The sequence below is a fragment of the Carex rostrata genome, chromosome 3 (genome assembly GCF_964058835.1).
Source record: "Carex rostrata chromosome 3, lpCarRost1.2, whole genome shotgun sequence".
Taxonomy (NCBI): domain Eukaryota; kingdom Viridiplantae; phylum Streptophyta; class Magnoliopsida; order Poales; family Cyperaceae; genus Carex; species Carex rostrata.
The window spans coordinates 7,228,082-7,238,703 of NC_135920.1; the positions used below are offsets into that span (position 1 = coordinate 7,228,082).

At 34.0% G+C, this 10,622-nt stretch overlaps 1 protein-coding gene and 1 long non-coding RNA gene across 3 annotated transcripts; one reads left to right on the forward strand and one right to left on the reverse strand.

Moving 5' to 3' along the window:
* Positions 1-3,304: 3,304 nt before the first annotated feature.
* Positions 3,305-4,356, forward strand: LOC144551211 (uncharacterized). The gene is made up of 2 exons (XR_013510777.1): positions 3,305-3,625; positions 3,792-4,356. It is a non-coding gene; the product is annotated as an uncharacterized LOC144551211 (long non-coding RNA).
* On the reverse strand, positions 3,813-10,622 carry LOC144551210 (formin-like protein 8). 2 transcript variants are annotated; one of them, XM_078299093.1, is made up of 4 exons: positions 9,856-10,622; positions 9,569-9,759; positions 5,093-5,334; positions 3,813-4,623 (listed from the first exon to the last, which is right to left on the reverse strand). In XM_078299093.1, exons 1-4 carry the CDS (start codon positions 10,560-10,562, stop codon positions 3,919-3,921), a joined length of 1,845 nt encoding a protein of 614 aa, XP_078155219.1. In that variant the 5' UTR covers positions 10,563-10,622; the 3' UTR covers positions 3,813-3,918. The 2 variants fall into 2 exon arrangements, with proteins under 2 accessions (XP_078155219.1, XP_078155218.1); XM_078299092.1 differs by having other exon boundaries at positions 3,813-4,635.

The following is a 10,622-nucleotide window of genomic DNA, read 5'->3' on the forward strand; positions in this document are numbered from 1 at the left end:
GGCGGGAAGAGAGGGCTTTGAACGGTTGTTAGAGGATGAGGATCATTGGAAGTTATTGTCATATACACAAGTGGCTGTTCTACAAATAGTCATTGATAAGGATGAGGATCATGAAGCAATTCAATAGACATTGAATCATCAGTTGGGCTGTTCTAAAAATGTATTCTGAGCCTAGACCATCTACATGCGTAAAATTAGACTGAAATTAGAATAGAAATAACTACGAATTTAATACAGTGACACAGGTTTAATTTTTAAAATAGCATCTAAATATATGTTGGATCTATCGGAGCTCTTTAATAAAATTTTTTTTAAAAAGAAGTAAAAAACACTGCACTCATACAATTAATTTGATTGCTTTTAGCGTTCAGAAATTGAAAAAGAAATTAATTTCTGAAATGGCTGTGTGAAAACAAATTTGCAAACTTTTTTATTTTGGCAAACAAAATTTGCGAACATTGGCGGAGCATGTGGTGCAGGAGGCTGTGATGTGGGGTACTCACTGATAGTTTCAATTAAGGCTTCAAATTCATTTTTATGTTTTATTGTATGTAATTTTGATGTTCTTTACACATTACTTTTCTGTAACCGCTTGGCGGTTACTGTCAAATTTTTTTTTTAAAAGTTTGAAAGTAATTTCATTATTTTTTTTTTCTATCAGTAAAAGTATTATACCTTTTTAAATTGTGACCTAGAACGTAAAATTAAAATAAAATTAGATACAAAATTGCAGGGTAATTGTAGCAACGGGTTAATTAACTAAATAGGGGCCCCTATGTCAAAATTGTATGGTCAGGTGTGCGTAACGTAACAAATTAGTTGTCAGAGATGGGGGACCCGATTGGCCATAGCACAAGGAATAGAAAAGAAGGGAACGAACCGGTGACGTTGGCCTAGCTATCTGATTTAAAAATATAAAGCAATATTATATGGCATAGTGTCGTTTTTTAGTCATTTCAATATGGCACGATAAACACTATTTAAATCTTTGTTGTTATGAAAATAATAGCATTAGTTTTCGAGTGATGAAAAATGTTTGATAATGGTGCAATTTGTTTGACGGTTATGATTATATGAACCGTCAAATTATCTAATATGAACTGTTTGCATTTTACACTGCGACTAATTAAATGTTCTAGAGCGCGCGATTAGAAAAAATGTCCTAGAACTAGTTACCTACAGATCGATAGTTCAAACTCCTCTCACGACTTCATAATTTCTGTGAAGCTTTAAAATAAAAGACTAATTAAATGTCGAATTACCATATAATCAAATTCAAATCAACATACTTCAAGTTGGCCAGATGGAGACTGCGTGTAAAGATAAAAAAAAATGGAAGAATAAACGACGGGACAGATAGTTCTTGGCTAGCCAAATTTATCTCACCTACGAACATTTTGTATTGGGATTTCTTTTAATTTCTGAAAGCACGCTAGTATTTCATATTTTATTTGTTTGGGATGTAGCGTAATTTTAATTTAGAAATATTTGAAGAAATCACTTTCTAATTGTTCCTATTAGCTCTCATAATTTTTAATTTAGTAATAATATATTGATGACGTTGCTGCAAAAAATAATTAAAAATTAATTGTACGAGTGTTGAGGTTTAAAAATTAAAATTTATTTATTTATTATTTAGTTCTTGATAGTTATTAACTTATTATTAAGTTTTTTTCCTATTTTTTACTAATGTAGATGCTATAATTAATTTAAAAAAGTTTTGGCGTGCATTCATAATATTTGTAAACAAGTTGATAATCATCCTTCGTTGACTCACCTCCGTAATATAGGATACTACAAACTTTTGACATACCTTGAAATTCACACTTGTCTATTGTGATGATGATGAACATTTATATATAAATATCAATGCATACTTTGTTTATTTTAGTCTAACATAATTATTTGATAGTAGTTATGCAATTTTAATCAAGGAAAACAAAACAAATTTTTACAACTACCATCAGATGTCTTATTTTTCATACTCATTTTCCGAGCTCCTTAAATTGACATTTTACTTTGCTCAAAGCACTCTTTAAGTCTTATACCACTACATGCTTGATTATTATACCAATGCATACGTATTCAGTTATTTAAAAAATGTTAATCCAAAAAAGTTTTTAAAACGGGAGGAATTGAAGACTGAATGTAATATTCCTTGTGTGCAAAAAAGTGTTTAATGGCAAATAAATCTGTTATCTGTCTCGTTACTGTTCTTGATGTTTAACTACAAAAGTGTGCAAAAAGCCGAACTGGAATGTGCCATTATCCCTTTTCAATCGTTTTTTCGATAATAATAAATTAAATCCATTTAATATAGGATTGTCCTCGCACTTCTATTCCTGCACTGTCTCCGCATCTAACTTTTATAACTAACCTGGAGTGACCGTCCTTGCACAATTTCCTTTACAATATGTATCGTCTCCGTACAATTTCTAAAGTAAATAAACCTATGAACGAAAGTATCTATACCTATGTAAGGAAGTATTTATACATATGCACGAAAGTAATTTAATGTAAATAATTGTCTCACTAACCAAATCTCCCAAATTGTCTCTGCACCATAAATACTTGTGGGGGAACCACTCAAACTAAATGGGGGGAGGGGACCATACATGCTTCTAAAAATATCATTATTGCCATAATAATATGGGGGGCACAATACTTAATATTTGTTTACATATGACGCTGGATGACGTCTGAAAGTATTAATATCAATTATTGAAAGCTTTTATACCTATGCACTGAAGTATTTATATATATATCCATTGTACAAAGTTTAATCTTCAAGTATTTGATCATATCAAGTTACAAATCAAAGTATTAATATCTTATTTTGCAAGTATTAATATCTTAGTTTGCAAGTATTGATATCTATGAACTGAAGTATTTATACCTCTGATATCAACTATTTTTGTTATACGGGAATACGAAGTCCCCACTACTTCATTAGAGAAAGGTTGACGCGAATACCATTGGAGAACTAGAAAAGGAGGGGTCATCATATCAATTTACGCATGCAAGTATTATATCATACTTTGCAAGTATTGATCTATTATTTCCCAAGTGTTTATACCTATGAAGGTTGATTGTTGACGCAAAAACAAGTGCAGGAATTGAAAAATGAGGGACCATATAATTAGTGGGGACTATAGTACAACCTTTCTTTACTGTAGCTGCAGAGAACAAAAATTGAAGTGCAGGAATGAATATAATTCTTTAATATATGATACTTATGCAAGGACTTCCATCAGTTGCCTTAATTGTGATCACACCATTGTGCATTGTTTTCTCTCAATTTAAACACAAAAGACCTTTTGGGTTAAATCAAATCAATCCGGACAGTTGGACTGAATAGTGAGGTAAAGATATTAACAGCGTTATTTTGACTTCATATACACATACAGTGGAGTCAAAACGAATAAAACATATTACTTATGTCGTTGTGCGCTATATGAAGCCGAAATTGCATTCTCAATACCTTTATCCTAAATAGTGGCACAATGTTATATCACAATACCTGCAGCAGCAATTGCACACTTGGCATTGAAATTTTCTCTCAATTTAAACAGCAACAGACAAATAGTCATGCACTCTTTTCAACAAAGCAGCTTTTGAATTTTTAGTGACATTTTTTTAGGAGGAAAGGTTGGAAGTCAAGTCACCCAACTATTTAATACCTTTGTTATTATAACAAAGAATTTCTCCCATTTGAGTTTTGAACTCATAACTTTTCACATAGAGATCATGTGTCTTTGCCACTAGACCAAAGACTAGTTCTCAATTTTTAGTGACATTGAACATCTACCTTAGCATCTTAATCTCCTACTTGTCTTTGTCAATTTAAGTTACTTTTGCTCTGTTCTTATTATTTCAACTGCTGCCTTTTTTACATTTCAGTAACCATGCAAATAAATATCATGCAACGGCGCTCGGAATCGGAGGAAGGTGCAAAATCCATCCAGAACGAGAACCAATCATGGCTCTATCTTGCATTCTGCTCAGATCCTTGCAAACACCCTCCAGCACCAACAAAATATCTCTCACCAAAATAAATATTCTGAGAGGATTTGCCTCATCTTTTTCCAAATTAAAGTACTCTGATGTTTCCCTGAGACACCTTAAAGTCACCTCCTCCTGTTGTTTGACATTCTCGATCACTATTTCGGCCTCATTTGCGAATTCCTTCATTCTTTTAAAGAACTTCTCACCTATGCTGCAGGCCTTGTCGAGTTGCAATAGCCATCTAACCTTCTCCAACCCTAAATCTTCTTTCTTGACATGGTCTCGAATCATGTCTAAATCCATCTCAGCAGCTTTTTTCACATTTTCAAGCTCAGCACTAAGCCCAGCAATGGCCTTCAGACCTTTCTTTTTGCATTCTTCTTCTCTAATGATGTCAGAATGAATATTTTGATTTGAGATCAAGTCTTCAACTGTGAAATGCAGAGGTGTTGCACTCCCATCTTTCCCCTTGGCATCACACAGTTTCAACAATGAATCGAGCCTGGAGAAATTGGCGTTTTCTTGGGTATTGCCATTATTTATTTGATTTGCGGTACCAGTAGCTGTTTGAAGAAGCTTTAGAAAGAGTCTGTTTCTTCTTAGGTCTTGACAAGCATCCTGCAAATACATCTAAGGGAATATCATAACATCTCATGAAATTGGTGCGAGAAAAATAATGTAGCTAGTTTTATGTTTTTTATTAATTTTTAAATATTCAGATAAATAAGTAACAAAATCTCAAGCTCCAGGTACAGCAGTTGCTAGTGCTCAGGTTAGGCCTACTACTGGTATTTATCGTTGGTCTGCCACAGCTCCAACTGTTTAGTATTGACCAAATCTTTTTCGTGATTTATATAAATTGATATTTATTTGGAAAGCTGCAGCTGAATTAGGGAATTATGGGTCTCAAGTACATACTTTTCGCAAAAACTTACATCGGTAACTTAATCGAGGCTTTAATTCTTGTACCAGTATTATACCAGAAATAACTTGTGTTCATGAAACTCAACAATGCGTGACATCAGATAAACATCGAATAATCCTCACATAATGAGAATTGCCTAACTTCTGGTGATATGGAATTTACCTGAAGTGTTTGAAATGATTTTTTGAGATAATCAATGTCGGCCTCAAATCTTGCTCGGTATAGCATAACATCAATTCTTTTCATAGAAAAAGGCACATTGAGTATTGCCTTTAGAAATCTCTCTCCTTCATTAAGTCTTGTAACTTCACCTTTATAGTGCCGCAATAAAAACTCTTCCTCTTTTGTCGGTGCCAGCTTGAGCAAATTGTCGAGAAATTCTGTTCCGAGAAATTCAGACCCTCCTGCAAAAAAATGAGATAAAAGTTGTCAAGTCTCAATTGTAAATTACACAAATGTAAGCTCTAATATATGCACAAGTTGAATCCCTGGCGTTTGATTCTAGTTTAAATTCTAGCTAAAGTCAAACCAAGCCGATCGAATTGAAAATGAGCACAAAATCAAGCTGGTCCAAGTTCATTCAAGATCAGCTAAAATTTTCCTTTGTTAAGCCCTACAAGCCCACTTCTCGGGTAAATATATTGACAGAGTAGGTTTTGCTTCAAGCAGCGCACAAAGAATATAGACAAAAAGCAGTGCATATGATTTGTGCGCTGCATGAAGTAACAACTTCTCTGTCAATATCTTTGTTATCACTAGGCTCATTATAACACCACAGCGCAACTTTTAATACTCTATCCACTATCCAGTCAAGCTAGCTATATTATTTTTTTCTGCCAAAAATGGCAAGCACTGAATCTAAACCTCTAGGTAATTTTATCCTAAATTTAATATCTTCCAGTATAGGCTCCTGGTGTACATATACCATTAAACTTGCTCTTTTTAATCTGTTCTCTAATTCTAAAGAGGCAGTAAACTCCCCTGTGCACACCTCTTTTTAACTACAAATCAGTTGTGTCTCGGCCAAACCAAACTAACTGTAGATGACATAAATGCATGACCGCGCATTTTAAATTAATGATGCTTGAAACTGTGAGCAAGGTTTGCTGGATTTCAAGATCAAGTCAAAATCAAGCTTGTTCCAGCTCACATAAAATCAGGGAGTTCACAACTCCAGATAGATGTTTCATGTTAATACAGTATTGCTTTTGTTTGTTGCAGTTAAAAAAAATGATCAGAAACTGCTCCACACAGTATAATTTAATTCTAAATTGTTTCATTTTTTTTGTAGTCGAGTAGATTTAATTATGTTAAGTTATGAAAAGGAACATTTAATGGCGATCGTAAAATGAAAAGCATCCTGAAAATAATAAAGCTAAAATTGCCTATTTATATATGTATATTTTCAAGTAACATGAAATCTAAATAATTTGAGATGTCTCCCACACATACTGTATATAATGAATAAAAGGTGCATGACATAGCTGTATGCCTGTATGTTAGGTTGCCCATGCAAATAGCCAAATAGGTTTAAATGATTATGAGATTTGTCTCAGCTGCCGACACAAGTGGGCTTGCATGGACATACATCTCTTCTCCAGTCTATTTGGAAAATACATGTCCATTAGATATCCCTAAATCTAATAACATACTAGTGAGAAAATACACAAATGGTCATAAGATGTCTTAGCCCAGGTCCCTTTTGTTCCTTAATTTTTGCTGTGTAATACTTAGTCTTGAACATCACTTGTTTGAAAAACAAAATAGAAATCTTAGCTGCTACTAATATAAAAGTAAAACAAATCATTCTGATAGCATATTTTCCACAAAGTGCTATTCTTCAATCTGTAATTTAAGTGAAAACTTAGTGCATTACAAAATTAAAAAGTTTAAGCAAGGAAAAAATTTCAACGTTAATGACCAAAACAGAAACTGCAAAGTACTTTGGCAACCTCTTGTGTGATGCTTCTATTCCACAACCTCAAGTTTCTTAATTTAGGGCTGTCAAAAAAGCTCGTGGCTCACTCGTGGCTCGCCTCTAGTTTGCTCGGTAGTGGACCGAGCTGTTAACGAGCCAGCTCGGCTCAGGCTCGGGCCAAAATAAATGAGCTGAGCCAGGGGTCAGCTCGGCTCGTTAAGCTACAGTGGATTTAGGATTTAGTTCCGTATAATTTTAAGTCCAGTCTCATTTTCAAAGGCGCAATTATGCAAAATTGATGTATTTTCGGTTTGGAAAGAAAGAATATGAGCTTTAATTGCTTGAAGATGTGCCTGCTGGACGATTTCTTAAATTTTTTGAATGAACTTTCTTTTTTTTCTTTTTTTTGAATTTGTATAATAGCAGTCCAATAAAGCCCAGCGAGCCAGCTCGTCGGCTCGCGAGCTAGCTCGGGCTAGCTTGTCATGAGCTGAGCCAGAGGTTTTGGCTCGAGTGACTTAGGTCCAGCTCGCTCGGTCCAGACTCGGGTCAAAATAAACGAGCCAAGCTAAGGCCCAGCTCGGCCCGAGCCAGCTCGTTTACAGCCCTAGAGAGATTGGCAACTGCTAACATCGTTGTGATGACAGCCACTTATGACTATTAAATTAGGATATTTTAAACAAATCAAATGGTCTAAATTATATCTTGATAAATTCTCAATTGATTTGATTGGAATGGCGCACTCAGACATTCTACAGGTTACCTAGCTTGGACATGACAGGGTGATGTTACAGGATAACAGGACAGAGCTTTTAGAAATTAATAAAGGTTAATTTCAATGATAATTGTTTCCAGTCAACAGTTCTAATTCGGGTTCCCTTCTACTCGGGGCGAAGATACAACTAATCAAAACTAAGGTTAGCTGTGCAACTTCAATTTTTTATTTTAGAAATTAAAAAAATCAAATTATTGAAAAAAAATCTCTTAAAAGAGACCGAACCAATAATTTAGATTCATTGGGTATTTAAAGTTCTAGTAGTTTCAGAAATACGTGTGTGTATCTGTGTGGTAAAAAACAGTCTTAATCGGTTGTTTAATTGTTAACGGCAGCCAAACCGTTACGAATACACTTAACAGATGCCGATTTGTGGATGAAAACGATTAATCGGATGTTTTATCGTTTAATCGTCCGTTTATTCCCGTTTATTCATGTTTATTTTTGTTTATTCCAATTTATATCAAGAAATATTTATGTTTACATTGATTTATTTTTCTATGATAGTGTGTAATAATAAGTTTTATAAATCATGTATTGTAGTTTTATTTGTGCTTGGACATGCATCCAATATTTTTTATATGTGTTTTTTTTTTCTTACTTACTTTGAATTTGATTAATTATTCTGTTATTTATATACCATATATTTTTCTTACTTACTGATGTAATTTTTTTAATTAGTACGACGTGTTCATTTATGAAACTAAATTGTTACCGTAAACTATATTTACTGATTTTATGTTGGAATGTTTCATTTCTTTCAAATAATATGTTATTAGTATTTGAAAAAGCTTAATTCTTGAATTTATTTATTTTTTATTAAATAAATTTATTAAATAAATGTGTTACTTACACTGTTACACATGTAAAGTGCTTATGCGTTAGAATAAGTCCAATGTCATGTTATAATAATAGAACTAAGTTAAATTAAGTTTATTTCATAAGTTTAAATGAGTTAAATAAATTATTTTTAATAAATTATGATATATATACATAAATTTAATAAAAACGTTAAAGTATCCGCATAACTCTGATTAATCGATCGCATTCCGATTAATCGTTTGACAATACTTGCTCGTCTGACAACCGCATACCGTTTATTTACAATGTATAACAAATAAATGCGGACAAAAAAGTATTGCAAACCCATCATTTTACTTTAGATTACAAGATAATTAGTTTTATAGGTCCGTACAAATAAGATATTCACGAGGACCCAAGAATCTCACTAAAATATCTTGATTTGATTGGAAAATAATGTCACATCCCACCAAAAAGTATATTGATCATGCTTAGAATTTGTCATTTTATCAACAGCTTTTTCAAGAGACAAGTCACCTTCTTACCTGAAGATCAAACCATTTTCATTGGTATTGTCTAATATAATAGTCTCTATTAGTTTAGGAAAAATAAAAGTAATTATTAAGGAAAATAAAATACTATTCATGCTGAATTTGTTGAAATTACACAAATCGTAGTAAAATTACCAATAATAAACAATATATAAGAATAATGATGAAAAGGAAAATAATACTAACAACAACAAACAATAATAATAATAACAATAATAAGCCGATGATAAAATGACAATGCTATTGACAATAATAACAACAGTGATGCCCATAATTAATACAATAAATATGTATCTAAAAAATAATTATGGCATATCATCACAGACAGGTTACTTTCTTTTTATCTCAAAGGGTAGTACCGTGTTGAACCAAATTTATGGGAAAATGACATTTTAGGAACCCGATTTTGCATTTGAAATGAACTTAAAGTCTAATTTCATTTTATAGTTTGAATTTTCATATTATTCAATTTTTTTTTTTTTAGCTTCTTGTTGCAAACGGGTTTTCTGAAGGAAAAGAAATTGTAATAAAAACAAATTAATTCAGGTGTTTTCATTACTTGAATTCTAAGAATTAATGATAGAGATGCTTACCATCTAAAAGCGCTCCACACACATCCTCTGTTGTCACATTCAAAGCCCTTAGCAAAATCTCAATGCTCTCTGCTTTCTCTGGATCTAATACTCTGTTCTCCCGTTTCGGTAGCGAAGCGCTTCCTCCTCGCCTCAGCATCCTTTCTTTTCCAAACGAAGTTGTAATTATCTCAATCATATCATCATCCAACCTACCAAACATTACCAAAACCATGTTACTCAATATTCTAATAGGATGATAAATTAGGGACATGAAATAAATGAACTAAAGAGCATGCATTCATTACCTTAATGATCTTGATTTAAACCTTCCCCAAACAATTGCTTTGTCTGATGAGTTGTGGATACCCAGTTCATTACTATCCAAACCGACTTCGACATTTCCATTTAAATCGACCGGCTGTGTCCGTGGCGGCGTCGTTTGCTGTTGTAAGAGATTAGGACTCGAGCCTATAGAGAATCTCGTTGTCCCGCTCCAACTATACGACCTTTCTAACGATCTCTTTGGTGTGAACAATTGTACATCTTCATCTGACACAGCTATGTTCTCTGGTGGTTGCCTCGGTGCCAGAGGTGCCAACGGTTTGATTTCGGGACTCGGGTGACTCAAGCTCAATTGAACGGCCACACCAGTTAGCAGAGGTGGCAACGGTCTTATTTCAGGGCTGAGGTGGTACAACTCCAACTGCGCCATCTCTTCAGTGGACCCCACATCAGAATGTTCATCTCTTTTGCTTTTGATAGGTGGGTTTTGAGCCTCACGATGTTGAAAGAATAAGAATAGGAGAGAGAGGAGAAAGAGAAAACCGATTGAGATGGAGGCGACTATTGTGGCAGTTTTGGTGGTGGAGGAGTCAAGGTGAGTTGGAGAGGAGGTTGTGGTGGCGGTGAGGGGATTGGTGGAGAAGAGAGGAGATGAAGGCGGAGGAGGTGGCGAATTCCATTGAATGGGGAAGAGAGGTTGGTGCAGGATTCGGCGGTTGCCAGGTTTCATTTCGGTAGGTGAGGCAGTGTGTGTGTGTGTGCCACTGTGTATTGGAGTTGAAATTGGAGG